Genomic DNA, 22785 nt, shown 5'->3' on the forward strand with positions numbered 1-22785 from the left:
TCTGGACTTGGCTTTAAAAAGGATAAAAGAGAAAACAAAAAGTAGGAGGAAATTAGTTTGTATATTTAAAAATCATCCACCAGACTAGTCATGTGTGTAACACTGTTATTTTAGGCATACATGTCCAGAAAAATTTCTAAGAAGTTAGCTATAAATAATTTTTATGTAACTCTTCTATAATACCATTATCATATGAAAGGCAAGTATTTCTTATTAATAAAAATAATCAAAGATTTTCAGGAAGCACTTATTATAAATATATGTAAATATAAAAATAGTCTCAGAAACATTTACCCAGAAAGACTCGTGCTTTTATACAAGATGATTTATATAAATGATTCAATGAAACAATATAAAAGAAGTCATAGTTTAAGTTAAATCAAGGTTTGAAAAACATATGGTTCTATATACTCTTGCATAGGTAATTTTTAGAGAGTATTGTAGCAACAAGTTTCTTTATCTTGAACTTTCTACTGTATTCAAGAAATTATTTCCTGGTGATCAAGTATTTTCAAAGAGATAGAAATCCTAGTATCATCTTATATAAGAACATTAATAGAGGAAGAGTTTTCATCACCTCATCTGTAATGAACTCCAGAATTACTTTTCATCCACTTATGCAATTACTGCCTAGACTTGTCCTTGATTCACCAGCTTTGTAGCAGTTGCAGAAAAAAATACTTCTAATAAGGTATTAAAAGTATAGAGGAATACAGACAAAGTTCTTATGTCATTTAAACGTGATTACCACATACAGCACTCTATAACAGACTATGGTACGAAATGCTTATAAGAATATTCTTAGATAGTACTTTTGTTTCTTTCTTCAAATGTATTCTTTCCCACTGAAGAAAGATAAATGTCTGTCTTATTTTAGAAAATCACATTTCTGAAATCTTAAGAACAAGGAACTGAAAAAAAAACCTTACCAGCAAATATGCCTAAAATACATAGATTTTTATTTTGTGTATTTATTACTATAAACATAAATTACATATATATGTATGTGTATACACACACACACACATCTCAAGGTTTAAAAAGTCAAGTTGCAGTATTTACCTTATGAAAAATTTTGTTAGGAAAATCCATGTATGTAAGAATTATATGTTCATTCTGACAACATTTTCATAGTTATGTTAATGCTATCTGAAAAAAGACCAAGGGTGTAAATGAATAAAATGCTACTTGAAACTTTGAACTATTTTCTGAGAGAATAAATCTAATGAATTATGTCTGTTGGATGTCACAGAAACTAAACAGTAAATTCAATAATCTCTGATTTAATTTATTATATTTTCACCATTTAACCTCCTGCAGGCTCCCTAATGTCTATTCAGATCTATATTAAATTAAGCACCAATGCTAATGAAGGGCAATAAACGTGGCTGTCAGTGGATTTTTCTTTCATTAAGCACATTATCCTCTTACTGAGCTGTAAATGCGTAAACATTAGTTTTGTTAAACCATGCAAAAAAGACAGGATGAAAATCATTTTTTAATTGCACCCCTTAAGCAATTTACTGTGGGTGGGGGTAGGGTATTTTTTCCCTTTTTTTACCTTTAATTTTTTTGAATGGATCTAAAAAGGGCTCTCCTGTTGAAACATAAACGTCGGCTTCATGGGGTATATCTTCAGGTTTGAGGGCTTCAGTACCGTCTGCCAAGAACACTCGTCGTGCGGCCATGTTCAGATTCAGCTTTTCTGTGCACTCCTCCAGCAACTAGAAGACAGCAAGCAAGAGGTAAGAGAAAGTGATTTAGGACAAAGAAAGCAACACATTGCCATGAAACAAAAGGTGCTAACAATGAAAACAGACACCCATTGAGTCACTGGTCAAGTTAAGTAACTCAAGTGACACCACCAACATATTTTCTAGCACTTCAAAATAGAAAACAAAAGGTAAATCACAGCACTGAGACCATCTAATGATTGTCTAGTTTTAGTCCTTATTCTGTTAGTTTAACAACTCCACCAGATACAAAGCCAATGCATCTGTTTAATTCAAAATACAACTTATATATTGATAAAAAAGAAAGGAATAAAATACTTGTGAGATCTATGTCTATATAAAAGCAATTTACAGATTCATTACTAAAAAGAAAATTTTAACACAATAAATGTCATGCTTTTCATTTCTTAAATTATAAAAAAGCTAGGAAAGATATAAAGCACTGAAAACTTTTGAACACTATTTACCAAGGTGATGGTTGGTACCGTAACTTTGGCACAGACCGTCCTAGATCCATTTTTGTAAGCTGTTACTGTAATCACTCTGGGATGAAGTTTCTGTTTATGAGACAGTCTATGCCAATTCTGGGCTGGCTGAAATTTTAAAGAAGAGAACTCTGCAACTCTGAAAGAAAAAACCCCCACAAAATTGATGCATGTTAATTAGTAAAAACGTTTAAATATTATCCTATTTTTTATAGATATAAGCTCTAATGATTGCTCCTAAGTATTCCTTAAAAAAAAAAAAAAAACTTTTATAAGGCTGTCCGTATCTACTTAAATATTTTTAAAATTTTAACACAGGATAAGTTTGCTAAATCTGTTTATGTAAAACACCTATCTGAGAATAAATGATTTTACCTATTTACTTATAAAACACCACAATACTCATTTAAAAAAATATATGCATACATGTTGCGTTCTGATAAAAACACAAAACAGTAATAATCCTAACATCATGATATAGTAAACATAGTAAATGGCTAAGATATTCCCTTAAGTTTTATGTATACCAAAGTCCTCTGATTTTTTAAAAAGATCTGAAATTCAAATAGTTTCTTACTCTAAGTTTCTTATTCTAAGGTTAGTTGTAACTGCTTTCATCTCAAATTGTTCAGGGATAGAAAAGGAAGATTTCTAAGTTCTGTCTTCATTCAAAATAAGTTTCGATTCTTATTATTTTCTCAGTAAAAGTACATGGCAAATGACTACCATGTTGTGTTTTTTATTTCAGAGTTCTGTAACTAATGCTGTTAATTCATAATGCCACAGAAGCAAAGTAAACATTTTGAAAGAAAAACTTTAGGTAATAAAATCACAACATACCCAACCTTATCAAATATATGAAAATAATGGGAGTATCAGTTTCTTGGTTTGATTTTTGCTTTTGCCAACATTTTCCTCTATCCATAAATTCTTAGGTTAACAGTTTATGATAACAATTTTGATATGAAAACACATCCACAAAATGAATTTATAAGTACATTTCAATTTGATTTTATTGCAAAATATCGATTAAATATCAGAACTATGCATTTTACTTTCTGAACAAGTATCTGGTAAGCAGATATTTTGTAGTCCTAGCCTGATTCTGCTTCAAATATTTTTTTCTGAGTTTCATATTATCTACATTGAAGTATATTTCACATTTTCCACAAATGTAATTAGCGACATTCTACTCAGGTGCTTTCAAAGAAAAAAATAAAAACAGAAACAAAACCCTAGAGATGTGTTACATTTTAATGTCTGAAATAGTCAATTGAATCATTATAAATTCTGCTCAAAGGAAAAAGCTTCAGCAGTCGGTTAAAAGAACAGAGAACAGCTTTGATTACCTCAGTTGACCCACTGGAGCACTGACAGGTCTGTTTCTCTTGGATGCTGATATAAAACAAGAATTGTTTTTACTGTTTGATTTGTAGCTATATGGGTCTGATATTTCATCATGGCTATGATCTGATGCTGTTTGATGTGTGGAGCAATCTTGAAGTCCTGACCCTTCTGATACTGCTGCTGAATGCAAAAGTCTGTTGGGGCCAAACTGAGGTTGCAAATAATCTTCCATAGTTTTAATAACTGCTTTTGCCTGGGATGACATAAACTCTCTGAAAGAAACAATCCATGGAAGAATACAAGTCAACTGATTTCTAATTACTTATTAACAACCACCATATAACTTGTTGTGTGCCATGTGCTAGACAAAATACTACACAGTTATTATTTTGTTTAATCCATACAATATCCCTGGGAAGTGGATACTATTTGCATTCCCATTTTACAGATTTTAGAAATTGTGGTTCAGAGAGGCCAATTAACTTGCCCAGGCTCACAAAATCAGTAAGCTGACAGGGTGGGAAACTGAACCCAAGCCTGTCTTAAAATAAAGCCCACATTCATAACCATTAAATTGAATTGCTTTACTCTAGAAAGTTTGTGTCATAAAAAAAAAAAGTTTGTGTCATGCTTGAAACGATGTAAGTAAAATTTTTAAATTTTAGATTTATTAAAAACTAGCACCCTGCTCAGTATTAGGAAATATAAAAGTTAAGAGATGTGGCTTCTACCCTCAAGAAACTTGCAAACTATCACTTAATAAAGAGAGAATATATGTTAAACATGCCTCTTAGGACTATGAGTGTGTATTACCTATAAATGCAAAAAGAGGGGCACCTGAGTGGCTCAGTGGTTGAGAACCTGCCTTTGCCTCAGGTCATGATCCCAGGGTCCTGGGATCAAGTCCTGCATCGGGCTCCCCTCAGGGAGGCTGCTTCTCCCTCTGCCTATGTCTCTGCCTCTCTCTGTGTCTCTCATGGATAAATAAATAAATAATCTTAAAAAAATAAATAAATGCAAAAAGAATTCCTTGAAGGCAAATTTATATTGGATGGAATAGAATTGATAAAGGCTTCATAGCAGACTGGGATTAGGGTGACCGATTCATCCCAGTTTGCTCAGTTTGCTCAGGACTGCCCTGGCTTTAGCACTAAGAGTCATACACCCCAGGAACTCCCTCAGTCTCAGACAAATTGAGACAGTTAGTCACCCCACCTGGTAGTTAAGCTTGGAGGAATAGCATTTAGATCAACTATGATGTTTGAACAGAGGACCATATGACCTGTGACAATAATGTAAATCCATGTAAACACCAAGTTAGGAGGACTGAATATATAGAGAATTTGCTGGTATTATAAAATGAAACAAGCTTCACCATACTTAAGAATGTTAACCTGTGTGATGATTAGGTATGAAAGATAGTGAGCTTCCATGTATTTCATTTCAGTATTCCATGTATTTGTATTTTTATACAAACTAAATCTGCTTCTGTCCAATTTGTAAGTTCTTCAAAAGTTCTTAAACATAATATAATATAACCCCACCCACCCATGGAATTATAAAACCATAATGCTTGGTGTGGAAGGCTTGGCACAGAGAGCCCCTCCTCCAAATTTTTCTGATCCACCAATGGCATTATAATCACAATGATTTTTTCTGGCATGTCCTCTCTGTTCACAAATGTGTAAAATGGTTGATTATTTCCTCTGAAAGAACGGAAAGTGGTCATGTGCCATGGGGAAAATAGATGTGTGCATGTAGATGAGACTTGACACAGTGGATCAATAAAACTAAAACACTGGGATCCAAGCAGTTCTATTCGTTGTTACATGTTTCTATCCAAGTCTGTCCTGGATTGACCATAGATAGCTCTAGGTAGAGGAGTAATCTTCCCTACACTCTGAGGATCTACCCAGGCTCAAAACTCTGGCAAATTGGACATTAGCTCTGACAGAGGCAAGACCTCCTTTCAGACCATTTGAGCTACCTGAGATTTTGACAGCAATAGTAAGTGATGGCATGTGGCAGCGGTCGTGTCTCAGTGGCAGTGTTTCTGCAGTAACCGCAATGGAACTGAATGTGGTCACCAAGATCTTCAACTTAGGGGAAGATCAGTAAACAGGCAGGAGGAAAGATTTGCAGATCTCATAAACAGTTCTCAGTGCCCAGAGTCACTTGGGAAGCAAATTCTCATGTAAAGAAAGAAAACTAATTCTTTACATAATGCAGTATGGGTGTCTTTTTATTAAGATTTTATTTTTTCTAAGTAATGTCTACACCCAACGTGGGGCTTGAACTCCCAACCCAGAGATCAAAAGTCACATGCTCTTCCAACTGAGCCAGCCAAGTGCCCTGTTTCTTTCTTTTTTAATGAATGCATTTTGTTTTTTTCAAATATTTTTATAAATATACTAATTATTTTATATAATAATCCATTATCACCCCACCAGAAAGTGAAAGGTTTTTATTTTTTCCATATTTCAAAATTTCAGCTGTATTGATGAGAGGGCAAAAGGCAAGCTGAGGGCAAAATTCAAACTGACACCCCACAAGCCCCATGCCCTTTAAGGTGGGATATATATAACATTCCTCAGGTACTAGTGAGAGCCTAAGAACAAAGGCAGGAAGAAGCAATTGGTCAACTGGTAAAGATAATAGTCATGCAGGATATGAAACTTCACTATAGTTTGTAACTATCTTAAAGATTTACAAGAAAAACACAATCTTAATAACAGCTAGACCTCCATGAACCTATAGATTCAATTTCCTTGGAGCCCTACCCTCACCTTCACCTCCCATAGGATAGAAAATTCTATATAATAAGTCACTCCTCACAATCACAGAGCAGCTCTTTCTGCCCACGGGTCCATCCCAGTACTCTAATAAAAAACATCTTTTTGCACCATAGAACGCCTCAAGAATTCTTTCTTGATCATTTTGCTTGATGACTGCATCATGTGTCAGACCTTTAATTCAATATTTTGCCTTTTTTACTTAAATACTGTCTTATAACCATCTTTCAGATAGCTATATGGTCTTTACAGATTTTACTAGAATGTATAATCTTAATGAGTAATTTTACTTATATCTTAACTTCCTCAATCTATTCATGTAAATAAGTTATTTACTGTTTTTGTATGCTGGCAAACAGATCCATTTGTCCCTCTGTCTCCTGATAAGAGCATTGGCATCCTTTATGGAAACTTGCATCCTTCTCTCTCCCAACAACCTCCCACATGATTCTGGTAGGATTAGGACAATAAATTATATGCAATTTACCTGGTAAATGGTTAAAAGAATTAAATGATATTTTATCATATATTTACTTATGATATGCTTTTTTTCTAGTAATTTGTATCAAAAAGGGAAAGAAAAGGTCATTTTTCATATGAAAAAATAACTTTTGGCCCACCATCTGTAGTCTTCAGCTTTGATTTGTTTTATCAATGTTGATGACAGGTTTGCACTAGTTCTTACACATTATTAAACTCTTCTTTCTTATAACAATTGATGTGTTGCCTGGTCTTTGGGTGTGTGAAGATAATCACAGAACTGTTTGACAAAGCTAACTTGTCCCACACAGGGAATTAAACCTATACACATGGTTTGTTAAATTATTTTCTTTAAGATTTTATTTATTTGTTCATGAGAGACTCAGATAGAGAGAGAGGCAAAGACACAGACAGAGAAGAAGCAGGCTCCATGCAGAAAGCTCGACGCGGGACTTGATCCCGGAACTCCAGGATCATGCCCTGGGCCGAAGGCAGGCGCCAAACCGCTGAGCCACCCAGGGATCCCCTGGTTTGTTAAATTAATCCTGGAAATGAAAGTGTTAGGATCATTCAGCTCAAACACATTTGTGTTTCAGGTGATTTAGCTTGCTACTAGTATACACAGAAACATAAAAGAAAATAAAACCACTCCAGCAGGGCACAAAGAGAATTAGAAGACCATGGATTGCTCTTCAGAATATACTAGTAACTTAAAAACAACTCTCATAGAAATGATACTGTAATAGCATTGCATGGGAACAGATGGTAGCTACACTTGAGGTGAGCATAACATAACACATAAACTTGTTCAATCACTATGTTGTACACCTGAAACCAAGGTAACATTATGTGTTAACTATACTCAACTTAAAAAACTAAAAAACAGGGGCCCCTGTCTGGCCCTGTGACTCTTGATTCCTGGGTCGTGAGTTTAAGCCCCATGTTGGGTATCAAGCTTACCTAAAAAAAAAAATTATAAAACCTACCTCTGTCCTTATTCCTCATAGCTTCTGCTAACTTCCTTTATGTATCTCCCTATTTCTGTACCACATTACTTTCTAGAGACTCTCTATGACTCACATTCAATGCCCCCCAAAGTTTAATTGCATCACTACCTGGTTTAGGACACCCCATTTGGATAGAACTCTCAAGCTAGGCAATCTCCTAAGCCACTGGCAAGCCTGTGGAAATGTACCCATTAGTGGTCCAAAAACTATGGACAGGAGAGCAGGATAATAAGATGTACATGGCTTCGAGTAGAATGGACTCTCAGATGCATACTAAAAAGGGAAAACATACTTGGCAGGGGACTTGCATGGCCTGTCCCTATACCAAGATAAGCAGAGACACTGTATTGATTGGAGAGGAAGGCAAAGGAGGTAGTTCTATACTAGTTTTATACTAGCAGCAGCGGAGCATCAGTGCTCTTTAGCAAATACAACTCTAATATGTAGATTGTATTTCAATCACCATATTGTAGTCTCCTTATTTGTCTTTCTCTTATTCTCACCTTTTTTCTTTGAAAGATCCTTTTGCCTCCTATGGAAAAATTTCTTAGAAATCCTATGACGTTTAGATTTATTAAAGTGAACTTCCTTCCACCTCCAAATATATATATCTTCACATAGTTATCTTCCCCCTGAAGTTTTTGCCCACTGAGAACTGTACTCTATATTCACATAGTTACCTCTGTCACCAAGACAGTCATTGTCTTTTAATTGAGAAGTTAGCCTATAATCTTACAATTTGTTTTTATTTTTCCTATGTATTCTATGTTCCTTTTCATGCCTTTCTTGTTCTCTCTCAGATTAAATAATATATTTTTATTGTTCCATTTTCTTTTTTATTAGGCTTAAATACAAGTACTTAAGGTTGAGTTTTATCATCATGCAGTACTGAGGATAAAGAATGTGCTGCAGATTTTAATGACAAACCCAAAGAAGAACTAAAAAAATGCTTTGAGAAATGGCAGTTTTATTAGAATAAATTACTTCCTAAAGAGAGTTATTTACAAAAAGAAAGGAGGGCAGCCCTGTGGCTTAGCGGTTTAGTGCCACCTTCAGCCTGGGGTGTGATCCTAGAGACCTGGGATCAAGTCCCACATTGGGCTCTGGGCATGGAGCCTGCTTCACCCTCTGCCTGTGTCTCTGCCTTTCTCTCTCTCTCTCTGTCTCTCATGAATAAATAAATAAAATCTTTAAAAGTAATAATAATAAAAAAAATAAAAAAAGGAAAGGAGAAGATAGTCACTTGGTTGTAAATGTTCTGGTATGTTTCCTTTATAAAACATCAGCAACATTACTTCTGAATTAGTTTATTTTCAGGTATTGGAAAAGACTATGTCTTTTAGCAATTGAATAATTCTTTAGAAATTAGGTCATAAAAGGAACAAAAATGAGATGTGTCTATATATATATTAAACTATGTATATTTTTAGGATTTTATGTGTGATTAGGTAAAGATAAAATAAAATGTCAAAATTTAACCATGAAGCAGTATGGATAAAAAACTATCAATTAATTAAAAACAATAACACTTTAGGTAAATGAATCTTTTTTTAAAAAAAGATTTTATTTACTTAGTTGTTTATAAGGAGAGAAAGAGCACAAGGCGGGTGGGTGGAGGGGAAGGCGGAGGGAAGAAGGGTGCAGGGAGGGGCAGAGGGAGAGAGAGAAGCAGACTTCCCACTCAGCAAGGAGACCAACAAGAAGCTGGATCCCAGAACCTGGAGACCATGACCTGAGTTGAAGGCAGATACTTAACCCCTGGTAAATGAATCTATTAAATAATTTCTTTACACAATATAATGGATATGGTCATTAAACGGAACTACAAAGCTCAAAGGTACATTAGTAGATTAAGCTTTTATCCTTTTCTCAAAACTACTATATCTCATCTGCATATCAGCTTTTTATCATAATCAAAAAGACTGTCAAGGATAGATCTTATACATTATAGAACTTATAGCCCCCTTGATATTCTAGGCAACTATTTAATTATATTTTACTCTCTGTAATTTTCATTAAAACCGGTTTATAAGTTTTACTTCACAAGTAACAACTAAGTAAAGATCTCAGGTCCAAAAGTATAAGAAAATATGCTCAGAGAGGAGGACAGAAAATGATACACCATGATAAGATTTAGATGTATAAAAAAAAAAAATAAAAAATAAAAATAAAAAATAAAAAAAAAAAGATTTAGATGTATAACCCCAGTTTTGATGAGAGCATTTTTTTCTTCCCATTTCTCTGCTTTAATAGCATTAGTGGATCTTGGTGGTTTTTTAATAGCAATTTGAGGAAAACCAATAAAGTCATACTTGTCAATCTTCTATTCAAGGACTTTTACCAGTTGGTGCTGCTCACTGCTCCTCTATAATATATCCTTCAGTTATACTTATACCACATTGCCTTCATTAGTTCTTATCTATATGTCTTTTGCCAGTGGTTTTCACACAGGTGTTCTATACCATTACTGCACATCTTACAATAAGGTGGTATTTAATGAATATTAATCTAAACTCAGTGCTTACATTTTCTAGAACTCCTTCCATAATAACAATAATTGTCTAGTAGGAGAGAAAAATGTTATACAAATAGTCATTCATATAAATTTATAATTACTAACTATGATTAGTACTGTGAAGGAAAGTCCTAGTTAGTAGGAAGGGAAAATTCAAAGGTTAGCAGAATAAAGGAAGCTTCAATAAAGCTGCTCAAACAGACAAAACACGTGAGAGGAGTTAAAGCTACTAAATCTTAATCATTCCTTATTCTAAATCATCCCCCCACATTCTGTATGAACTGATGTAATAATTTGCATATTGATATATTTGCTTTGTGATTTGTTATGTGATTTCATATCCCACTCTGCAAGAGTAAGATCTTTGTTTTGTATCTTTTACACGTCTACTAGAACTCAACCAGTAATTGATATGCAGGAATTATTCTTTGATAATTACGACATCATGCCAAAATGTGTCACAAAAATGCCACTGACAAACACAATTTTAGAAGTAAAATATAATAAAGTCAAAGCCAAGAGTTATGTCAGGTAATATTATTTAGTCAACAAATATTCCACTGAGTTTTCCTTAAATGAAAAGCCACAGTTCTGTTTGAGGATTCATCCTCTTTATATGCTCATGGAAGATATCCCCTTATCAGCTTCAGTGGGTAAATCCTCAGTGTCTAACACCAATGATGGTAGTTATATTTCCCTTGTCCCTTGCATTAAGTAATCAGCTTGTGATCCAATTTTGGCCAATGAGACATGAAGCAAAGTCATCTGGGGAAAGGATTTTTGCCCCAGTAAAAAGAAACACAGGGGTACCTGACTGGCTCAGTCAATAGAGTATGCAATACTTGATACTGAGGTTGTGAGTTCAAGCCCCAATTTGGGTGTAGAGATTACTTTTAAAAATCTTTTTAAAAAGAGAGATATAAGGGGCAGCCCTGGTTGCTCAGTGGTTAGCACCGCCTTCAGTCCAGGGCCTGATTCTGGAGACCCGGGATCGAGTCCCACGTCGGGCTCCCCGCATGGAGCCTGCTTCTCCCTCTGCCTGTATTTCTGCCTCTCTCTCTGTGTCTCTCATGAATAAATAAATTTTTAAAAACCTTTAAAAAAAAGAGAAATATAAGTGATCAAATATCCATTTTCTTTAGTCAGACATTGTTGAGTGAACATGCAATGAGCCACCTTGTGAATAGGAGTCATATCCAAGGATCTAGCCAATATTCTGAAGATGGCGGAGAGAAAGATACAAAGGACCAGGTTCCCTGAAAACACTGCTGAAACACTGAATTTAACCCTAGAATTGCCCTGCATCTGAGGTTCTTGTTATGTAAGATAATGACTTCTTCGTTTTTAAAGTCATTTTCAGTTGAGTTTTCTATTACTTTGTGCTCATAGTAGCTCACCACATAATCAGTTCTCTAATCATAATTGCTTTACTTTTAGTTTTATTCAAAACCTTTAATAATTTTATAATGAGCTAAAGTATAAGCTATTATGGTATTTTCTAAACATTTTACTTTTACTTAATCAGGAACATTTCACTAGAAACTTCAGCATAAGCATAATAATGACACAGTTTTTTTTTTATTTCCCTGCTCTTCGAAACACAAAGCATCCTTGGTGAATTTAGATTTCTATGGCAGAAATCTGCATGTGGCTAATAATTCTATTCATAAGTAGGAAGTGTGGCTACTTTGACAGATCATGGCTCAATAACAAACATGCAGGTCTAAGTCATCACACAGTTTAGATATGAATTCAACAGCAGGATAATGACAGTTGCTAAGGATTTGTACTTGCTGTCGCTTCATACCAGTGTTGGCTGTCAAAATGTCTCTTTTTCTTATACAGAAGCCATAGATTTTTTTATGGATAGCAATTACTTACAATATACAATGAAGTACATCAAATCTAACAACCACTCTTTAGCCCCTTATTATTTGGTAGTCTCTTTGTTAAATGTAGTCAACCATTTTCATCTAAATTATTTATTTATACTATATATTTGACAAGCATATATTTCTTGCTTTTATATTCTTATGGCATTTAAACCTTCCTGAAGAGTTATGTTTTTTTTTAACATTGTCATTTGTAAAGCTTATCTTTATTCTATTACCATTTTAATGGTAATTAAGTTCTCTAATTGGAATAAATACAAATAAGAAAATGTAAACATAAGGGAAAATGACCCCAAGTACATTCAATAATAAGTCATCAGCTTAAAATACTGAAATGCAACTGATAAAAGAAATAACTGCACATATGTTTGGTGAATTTAACCTTGTATAAAATCTCTGAAGTATATAAAGCACAAAAATTTCATTAAACTTCATCATAACCTTTTTCCAACTTGATGAAATGAATAACCTAAAGATATAAATAACTTTCTACAATTACTAGATAAAATGTGATTTAAACATCATAAAAAGTAAATAATAAAAGTGAACAATTCCTCTCAAATTTTATTTACAACACTAGAAGAAAATATATTTCTAGTTTGGCCTAGAAATTTAGGTAAGGGTATCCCAATTGCAGAGCAATTTCCAGTTATTTTACAACACATACTGTGTCAGATTTTTACTTGCAATTTGATGATTGAATAATAAATAATGTATTATGTTCAAACTACATATATACCCTATAGGAGATATTCAACATCTGTTAAATTAAACTTGTTTACTTGTACAGAAGGAAATTCTAAACAAGAAGAGCAATTTCTTTGTGTAATGGATTCACCTGAGTATAGGACCATCCCATCCAAAGGAAGAAAAAAATAATTCTGCTTATGCAAAAGTAAAAACAAGGTACATCTTAAATCTAAAACCAGAGGAGGTTATAGATACCATATACAATGTTTCCAGAGGAAATTCTATGTCTTCAAAAGGAAATAATATAGTCTTTTAACATTTTAAAAGGAAATAATATATTAATCTTTAGATCTGTAGAGATTTTGTTTTTGAAAAAAATTGGAAAAAGTTATGAGCTATGCAAAGTGTAAATTGTTCAGAATGAAGGTAGAGCACTGAAGGTGCTACCTTGCTTCCTTCACTGCGGCTGGCTTTCCTCACTTCCTTCTGCTGCCCACTCCATGCTGGGAACAGACAGCTCTTCTTTAGAATGACAAAATTCCTAAACTTAAACTGCCCCTGGAAAAGGCAATGTGATCAAATTTTTCTATTTAAAAAAGAATCTGAGATTCATTCCAATTTAAAATATCCAAGATCTAGGTCTCCTGGCTGGCTCAGTTAGTAGAACATGCAACTCTTGATCACAGGGTTGTGAGCTCAAGCCCCATGTTAGGCACAGAGATTACTTTAAAAAAAAAAAAAAGTAAAAAAAAAACATATCCAATATAACTAAAATGACATTAAAAAACTGAATGAATAGTTTAGGTGCTGTTAGTCTCCTTGAAAGCAAGATTTGTCTGAAAAAGCAACCCATATAATATATAACAAAAAATTATTGGTAATTAACTTTTAAAGCTGATTTAAGTTCTCATTTAATGTACCAAAAATAATTTCTCCTGCAGGGAACTAAAAATGTTGGCAACACACTCAGCTGCAAATAAGATTTAAAAATCCTATAACTTTCTGTTACACAAATCATGAAATTACATCCTTAGATGATCATCAGCTAAAAATCATTAAAATATTTTATATGTGGGGTAGAAAAGATATTTTTTAAAACATTCTCTTAATTTTATTTAATTTTTTTCATTCTCTTAATTTTAAAATGCAACTTTGTTATTTTTTTAAATATTTTATTTTATATATTCATGAGAGACACACAGAGAGAGGCAGAGACATAGGCAGAGGGAGAAGCAGGCTCTGTGCAGGGAGCCTGCGTGGGACTCGATCCCATGTCTCCAGGGTCATGCCCTGAGCTGAAGGTGGCGCTAAACCGCTGAGCCACCTGGGGTGCCTGGAAATACCTTCTATAAATATGACAGAACTATCCATAGATACCTGTTATCAACAAATAATTCTACCATCTGTGTCTCAAAGTCTGGGACACTGTTCTGGGTCACCTGGTACTACCTCAGACTACAGCTAGGTAGGCAAAATTTCCTACTATGCTGCTCCCCTGGAAGTAGCTATAGGAATTAGGCTAGATATTTCCAACTAGATATTGATCTGACCTCCTAGGGGTAAGTCATAAAATGGGAGGATCAGACCGTCTTTGGCATAACATGTTGAACTCATTTACACTGTTGATGATTAGTTTTCTAATCTAATAGGAACTATTAGTTTCCTGTGCGAGGAAGGATCCTGGCACAGCAGCTTTCACTCTGTTAGAAACAAATATAGCAGAGTGACAAAGGAAAAACATTGAAAGAACACAAGAGAGAAGAGTGGATAATGTGAATACAATATAGAATAAATTAATAGCATCAGATAATAACATGAGAATAAAGTGACCAGTCACCGTATGGCTGCAATGAATGGATTTAATACATGTAGGCATATTTTGTAAAATGTATAGTGTGTGTAGTGAAGAGAAACATAATCTCTTGTTGTATAAGTAAAGGAACAACAAATTGACTATATTTTAATAATTATTTCTCATAAAAAGATCACAAAGATGGTAGAAGAAAGGTGGCAAGGAAAACAAGAATGAGACAAGAAAAGTTTTAACCTCAATCAGGGGGAAAATGTCTTTACTCATAGAGAAAATTGCCTCTCTCTGATAATCATATTAATGCCAACGGATCTTAGATTACCATTAGCCTTTATGAACTTGACGTCTTTCAGGTTGAAACTCATCATTTTCTTTTTCATGAAAGTAAAAGATCTCTGGGCATTGTCTTTGACTTTCCATTCGATTACCAAGAAAAGGTTTACTTTGTTTTCTAGGTACATCATAATCAAAGTTGATGGTAATAGGTAATAGTGACAGAAATGAAGTTAGGATTCAGACAAAGAAATATGAATAACACATTGAAACAAACTATTAAAAAAATGGCAGTAGGAAGGTGATTCCATGAAAAGAAAGATTGACATTAAAAAAAGGACAAACCCAGAGTTAAAAAAGACTTAGAATCAGAAAAAGAAAATGAGAAAAAGGAAAGAAACTGTATAAATGAAATTACAGTTAACTCCAACAGAAAAAATAAAGAATCTAAAAATACACAAAAGAGGGCAGCCCGGGTGGCTCAGCGGTTTAGCATCGCCTTCAGCCCAGGGTTCTGATCCCAGGGACCCGGGATTGAGTCCCACGTCAGCTTCCCTGCATGGAATGGAGCCTGCTTCTCCCTCTGCCTGTGTCTCTGTCTCTGTCTGTCGCTCTCTCTGTGCTATATTGTTATAGATGGGTAATATGTTATATTGTTATATTACCCATTGTTATATTGGGTAATAATGTTCTAAGAGATTATCTAGGCATATAGCTAGTACACTGTGTAAATAACCTCAAGCACTGCTAATATGCACAGAAGTCAGAGAAATAAAGCAAAACAAAAATTAGCTAAAAGTATAGATTTCACTTTTACTTAAATTTACCAACACACACACAAAAGTTTTAAGATATAAATGTAACCTGGCATTTTTATAGGAGATTAACATAATGCTTAATTTATGAATATTTTCTTCAGTGCTCTTATAGTATAAGTTTTCCATGTAACATAAAGACTCCGACATCAGGGCAGCCCTGGTGGCTCAGCAGAATGGTTCTGCCTTCAGTCCAGGGCATGCTCCTGGAGACCCGGAATTGAGTCCCACGTCAGGCTCCCTGCATGGAGCCTGCTTCTCCCTCTGTCTGTGTCTCTGCCTCTCTCTCTCTGTGTCTCTCATGAATAAATAAATAAAATCTTAAAAAAAAAAAAAGACTCTAACATCACATTTAGCTAGCCAAAAGCTTATCAAAACCTGATAGGGCGCCCAGGTAGCACAGTGGGTCAAGCACCTGATTCCTGGTTTCGGCTCAGGTCATGATCTCAGGGTTGTGAGATTGAGACCTTCATTGGGCCCTGTGCTGGGTGTGGAGCCTGCTTGGGAGTCTCTCCCTCTGACCCTCCCCTATCTCTCCCACTCCCTCCTGGTGTGCTTTCTCTCTAAAACTAAAACTAAATGGATACAGTGCAGGTTAAGTGTTTAGCAGGGTGACTTGGCATAGAGCAAATATTATCTTCCCTGCCATACCATTTTTATCATTTTGCTACTGTCCGAGTCAAACTCAGGGATAATTTATGTTTATAGCATCATCTACCTTTTACCTTCCCATAAAATAAAAGAAATTGAAGGGTTCTAATCCAGGCAACTATCTTTATAGCCCATCACATTCCCAAGTTATTATTGACATCATCTCCACAAAATATTGAGCATTTATATAGACAGCATTCTACAATCACTTTATCTCCTTCAGAATTCAGATTAAGCTGCTGAAATAACATTCTTACCTTGGTAGATCTTTGGAAATATATTTGTAAATTAGGTGAATGGTATCTCCATTGAAGGTGCCTTCAGCATTGCTCTGCTGTGATACCTCCATGGCTCTAGTCAAGGGTGATAAAGAAGACTGAGAAAGAAATGCTTCATGGTCATCTTTTTCTCTTTTTGCCATTTTCAGCTAAAAATGAGGAAGAATATTATTTAACTTAAAAGGTAAAACCATCCAGGGTTATAAATTGATCCTGGATCTTAATCACAATTTATTTCTCATCATGTTTGAGGCTATGCAGCAGTTGCTAAATAGGTCTCGTGATGAAAAAAACAGATGAAAGCTTAAAGGAAAACAAAAGTAGGAATCTAAGTCTTTGAATGGTATAATACTGGGGCACCTGTGTGGCTCATTCAGTAGAGCATGCCACTTTTGATCTCTGGGTTGTGAGTTTGAGCCCCATGTTAGGTGTAGAGATAACTTTTTAAAAAGATATTTGTTTGAGAGAGAGAGAGAGAGAGAGAAAGAGAGAAAGAGGGAGAGGGACCAGCAGATGTGGGGCTCGATCCTACAACCCTGAGATCATGACTTGAGCTGAAACCAAGAGTCTGATGTTTAGCTGACTGAGCCACCCAGGTGCCCAGGGAATGCAATTTTATTTTATTTATTTATTCATGAGAGACACACAGAGAAGGCAGAGACCTAGGCAGAGGGAGAAGCAGGCTCCTGCCTCTGCATATTCTACTTAACCTCCTGCAGGTAGGGAGCCTGATGCGGGACTTGATCCTGGAATTCCAGGATCATGTCCTGAGCCGAAGGCAGCTGCTCAACCGCTCAACCAGCTGAGCCACCCAGGCGTCCCAGGGAATGCAATTTTATTTATTTTTTTTAATTTTTAAAAAAGGATTTTATTTATTTATTCATGAGAGACAGAGAGAGAGAGAGATAGAGAGAGAGAGAGAGAGAGAGGCAGAAACACAGGCAGAGGGAGAAGCAGGCTCCATGCAGGGAGCCTGATGTGGGACTTGATCCGGGATCTCCAGGATCAGGCCCTGGGCTGAAGGCTGCGCTAAACCGCTGAGCCACCGGGGCTGCCCCTGGAATGCAATTTTAAATAGGTTTTCTCATTGAGGTGATAAAATCTTGCCAAGTACTTAAAAGAGGGTCTTTGTTGTGTGTAGTTGAATTGAATCCTGAAACTCTTGATATTCCTTGAACTAAATTGCTTTCCAGAAAAGCAAGTTAGCTAGTTAGCAAGTTGCTAGACTTATTGTTAATTAAGCATACAGAAGATCGAAAGAACTATAATATAATTTATACTCACAAGTATTATGGAAAAATACACACGTATAATATATAAGATCATTTCTTCTTTTTCCACTTTCTAGCCATGTGACCTTGAGTACTATACCCTTTCTGAGCTTCCGTACTTTCATTTGCAAAACAGGTTATCCACATGGTTATGAGGATTAAGTAAATAAAGTGGTGAACGTGAAAGCATCAGGCACAGTACTTGGCACATAATAGACATTCATGTAATGTTAGATGAATCCAAATTTATATCAGAATAAGAAAAGGTATCTCTTTCTCCATAGTTTAATAAGAAAAGGTGCTATTCTCTGCCCAGCACTCCTCTGGTGTTCCAACCGAAGACTAAAGGGCTACTGGCCTTCATACTCTCCCTACCCCTTTAAGCATCTCACAGCAGGAGGGACAAGGTTCTCCTCTCAGGCTTCCATAACAACCACTGCTTGTTCAATTCGTCCATAGGTTGAGTCTTCCTAATTGAGGAATGCTTTTATAAACAGCTGAAAAACTCCAGCTGTTAATAGCGAGGCAAAATTATGTGATTAGACAGTAAATCACCTTTGACTGCCCTGGTGTGTTTATTATAATTATTAAAACCTAAGAAAATCTGCACCAAACTATTAAAAAATATCCCTTGAAATATAGTAATAGTTTTACTTTTTATGTATGCATAATTACAATCCTAATCTTCACCAAAAGAGATAATCATTTTAGTGATAGGTATAGTTTTATTTTCCATGTAAAAATAGTTTTAGGATGCCTTTTGGTAGAATAAATTATATAAGTGCGAAATCATTACCATTATTAAATGCAATATTTCTGCTGTAGCATTACTATAAAATCAGTGTTATCCTCACTAAAAGTGGAACATATTAACAGGTTAAGTAGACTATGTGGAATACGATAGGTTTGCAGATAACATTCATGCACATCGCTAATTAAAAGAAAAGTAATTGTTAATTAGAAATTAAAGAAATAAAAATGTGTTAATTTTCATTTGACTCACACTATTACAATATTTTAGCACAGTACAGGTAAAGGCACTGCTTATGTTTTAGTAACACATGCATAGTTTATTTACTTACACAATGAAAAACCTCTTTTTTACTTTCCATCTCTTAATCATTTGACATGAAGATAAGCTCTCACTCATGCCCACCTCTAGATCTGTTCTTCCACTTTTTTTTTTTTTTTTTTTTTTAAAGGCATTCAAGTACACATGGTTCTAGGCCTGGACTCTGGAGCCAGAGTGTCTGGGTTTAGCATCCCCACTGCCCAATTACTAGCTGTGACATCTTGGATAAGTCACACAACATCTTTCTGCATCAGTTTCTTCATCTATAAGAAAGGGTTAAGAATAGTAGCCACTTTATAAAGTTGATGTGCTGGCACATAGTAGGTACAATGTATCAGGTACAGAAGAAAAAAGACATGATAGTCTTCAAGTTGGGATACTAACTACCAAAACCAAAACAGTACATGGGGCATGCAGGTGTGGATAGTTATAAGCAGATCAATGTCCAGATCTTGCCTTTCACATATATGCTTTCCTAAAGAAAGTCTAAAAAAGACTTTCAAGCATAAAAGATAAAATTTTGTAGAAGAAATGTAGTGGAAATAAAAGTTTAAGGAGAAAAGAACATATGTAAAATTTCCAGCTATTGAAGAAGAGACAGCTAATGTTTTTAATGTTTTAGTGTTTTTAAATCCCTGTAAGTATTCAACGCTGGGTCCAGAAATGTACCATGATTGTGTGACATCTGATTATGTCTGAAAACAAGGAATCTATCAAAGGCAAGTGAGGTGTGTTAGGTGTCCAACTCTTGATTTCAGCTGGGGTCATAATCTCAGGGTCGTGGGACTGAGCCGGTGTCGGGAACTGTGCTCAGTGCTGAGTTGGCTTAGGATTCTCTTTCTCCTTCTCCCTCTACTCTTCCCCTGCTTGTGCTCTCTTGCCCAATAAATAAATAAATAAACAAATAAATAAATAAAGTCTTTTAAAAATGGCGAATAAAATAACCATTTTATGCGTGTGATTTTAAAAAAATAAATATTATCTTTTAGAAATACAAACCAAAGTATTTTTAAGTAAATATGATTGAGATTTGCTTTAAAACACTCTTAAAAGTAGAAGGGGGTATAAATAAAAATAGTAGAAAATTTATGGTTAACTTGGGTTAACATGAGGGTTTGTTTTACTATTTTTTACTGTGTGTTTGAAAATGTTCACAATAAAATTTTTTTTCAGATTTTATTTATTTGAGAGATAGAGAGAGATAGTGAGAGAGAGCATGAGCAGAGGGAGGGGCCCAGGGAGAGGGGAAGAATTTCAAGCAGACTCCACACTGAGTGTGGGGTCTGATACAGGGCTCTATCTCACAACCCTGAGATCATGACCTGAGACAAAACCAAGAGTCAGATGCTCAACGGCCTGAGCTACCCAGGTACCCTATGTGTTCACCATTTCTTACGAGTATCATCATCCCATTTGTTTCCTTATCTTGTATAGCAGAATTGAATATTCAAACATTATATGGTGTCTTCTAGTGAGCTAGAGATATAAGGAACAAAGGAAAGCATGAACGTGGAAGAAAGAAACAAGACAAGAAGTATGGAAATGCCATCATCTTAAAAGTAATATATCTAGTAATTCCACTACTGAGTATTTACCCAAAGAAAACAATAATTCGAAAAGAAAAAACTGGAGTCCCATGTTTATTACAGCAATATTTACAATAGCTAAGATATGGAAGTAACCCAAATGTCCATCCATAGATGAATGGATAAAAAAAAGTAATGGGATATTACTCAGCCATAAAAATGAATGAAACCGGGATGCCTGGGTGGCTCAGCAGTTGAGCATCTGCCTTTAGCTCAGGGCCTGATCCTGGATTCCCAGAGGATCAAGTCCCACATTGGGCTCCCTGCATGGAGCCTGCTTCTCCCTCTGCCTGTGTCTCTGCCTTTCTCTCTCTCTCTCTGTGTCTCATGAATAAATAATAAAATCTTAAAAGAAAAAAAAAAAAGGCTTCAAGTCATTTTTCTCTAGTTTCCAGAACAGATAGTTTGTACATATTTAATGGGACAAGGGTCAGAGTTAACCTCCAAAGATGAGTCCCAAGCAATGCATATTTGGAAATCCTTATATAGAGCTCTTGGCCATATTTCACCTAGTCAGAATGCATACCTGTCCTCTGAAGACTATTGTAGCATTCCAGCAGTAGAATACCTTATTTCTGGTCATCTGATTTGGTCTCACTGATTTAACTGCTATTAACTTCTCCCAAATGCTGAAATAGTCTCTTGATTCCACAGTAGAAGCCATTATACCTTGTGGTTGTACCCTCAGATATATTAAATATTGTCAAGATAATGACCTTATTAGGAGACATGTGGAAGGCTACCCTGCATGAAATGTACCTTTTTGGTGTTGTATAAACATGTAAAATATGTATTAATCATCTAGATTGCTAATTATAATTTTTAAAATAAAATTTTCAGGGATCCCTGGGTGGCGCAGCGGTTTGGCGCCTGCCTTTGGCCCAGGGCGCGATCCTGGAGACCCGGGATCGAATCCCACGTCGGGCTCCCGGTGCATGGAGCCTGCTTCTCCCTCTGCCTATGTCTCTGCCTCTCTCTCTCTCTCTGTGTGACTATCATAAATAAATAAATAAAATAAATAAATAAATAAAATAAATAAATAAATAAAAAAAATATAAAAAAAATAAAATTTTCAGCAATGGAAATGTATAGCTTAATGTAGAACAGACTGTTTTTCTAATTTTATAATTTAATAGTTGTATTTCAGAGGATAGCTGTTTTATCAAAATTTGTTTTATAAATATAATTGTTCAGGGCAGCCTGGGTGGCTCAGTGGTTTTAGTGCCGCTTTCGGCCCAGGGCATGATCCTGGAGACCCGGATCGAGTCCCATGTCTGGCTCCCTGCATGGAGCCTGCCTCTCCCTCCGCCTGTATCTCTGCCTCTCTCTCTCTCTCTCTCTCTCTCTCTCTCTCTCTGTGTGTCTCCCATGAATAAATAAATAAAATCTTTAAGAAAAAAAAATCATTGTTCAATTGGGAAAAAAAAAGTGAGAGGATTAAAGATTGGAGTCCCAGACTCTCAAATAAGTTACTTTTCCTGTTGGAATGTTTTGTCGTACTACTATACAAACTAAACGTCCTAGGATAAACCCACCAATCAGCTTTGCCTTATTCTATGCTACCAGAACAATGGTTAGCAGAACAGTTCTTGCATATTGTTATCAATTTATCATCTAGTCACACATTGTTATGATAAACAAATCAAGTTTACTTAAACATAAAGAAGACTTCTTTGTGGTCCTCCAAATGTGTTTTCCCTAAAACCATTTTGATAATTCCTGATCCCGTCATTATTCCATTCAATCCATCAAATGTTATTAAATACCAACTATTCCCAGACTAAAATAGACAATAAATTTAATGTTGGACAAGAAAACAGTATTTCTCCACTAGCTGAATTTTCATTACTGAATATAAACACATTTTTTACTAACTTGTCCTATTAAAAACAATCAGATGATAATTGGAATCTTTTTTTTAAGATTTTAAATCTTAAAATCTGCCCAATAATCGGAATTATTACAGAAATACCCATATTAAGAGTGGAAAGAAAATTATAAAAAAAAAGTCTCATAATTTCTCATCCTTGGAGTTAGCCACTATAATTGTTTTAAGGCTTTCATCTATGATTTTACATCTATGTAAAA

General features: G+C 35.1%; 1 protein-coding gene across 22 annotated transcripts in view; it reads right to left on the minus strand.

The window, feature by feature from the left end:
• The window catches only part of DCDC1 (doublecortin domain containing 1), a 490046-nt gene that overhangs the window by 451069 nt on the left and 16192 nt on the right, over window positions 1-22785 (minus strand). For 13 of the 22 annotated variants that reach the window (XM_072790960.1, XM_072790959.1, XM_072790964.1 and 10 more), the window contains 5 exons: window positions 16748-16917; window positions 6694-6807; window positions 3568-3837; window positions 2201-2357; window positions 1562-1724 (listed from right to left, as the gene is read on the minus strand). In XM_072790960.1, the coding sequence (XP_072647061.1) occupies window positions 1562-1724; window positions 2201-2357; window positions 3568-3837; window positions 6694-6807; window positions 16748-16917 (874 nt within the window). The remainder of the gene's footprint in view (window positions 1-1561; window positions 1725-2200; window positions 2358-3567; window positions 3838-6693; window positions 6808-16747; window positions 16918-22785) is intronic. The other 9 variants (XM_072790974.1, XM_072790971.1, XM_072790972.1 and 6 more) reach the window with 4 other exon arrangements.

This window comes from Canis lupus, chromosome 21 (assembly GCF_048164855.1).
Source record: "Canis lupus baileyi chromosome 21, mCanLup2.hap1, whole genome shotgun sequence".
Taxonomy (NCBI): domain Eukaryota; kingdom Metazoa; phylum Chordata; class Mammalia; order Carnivora; family Canidae; genus Canis; species Canis lupus.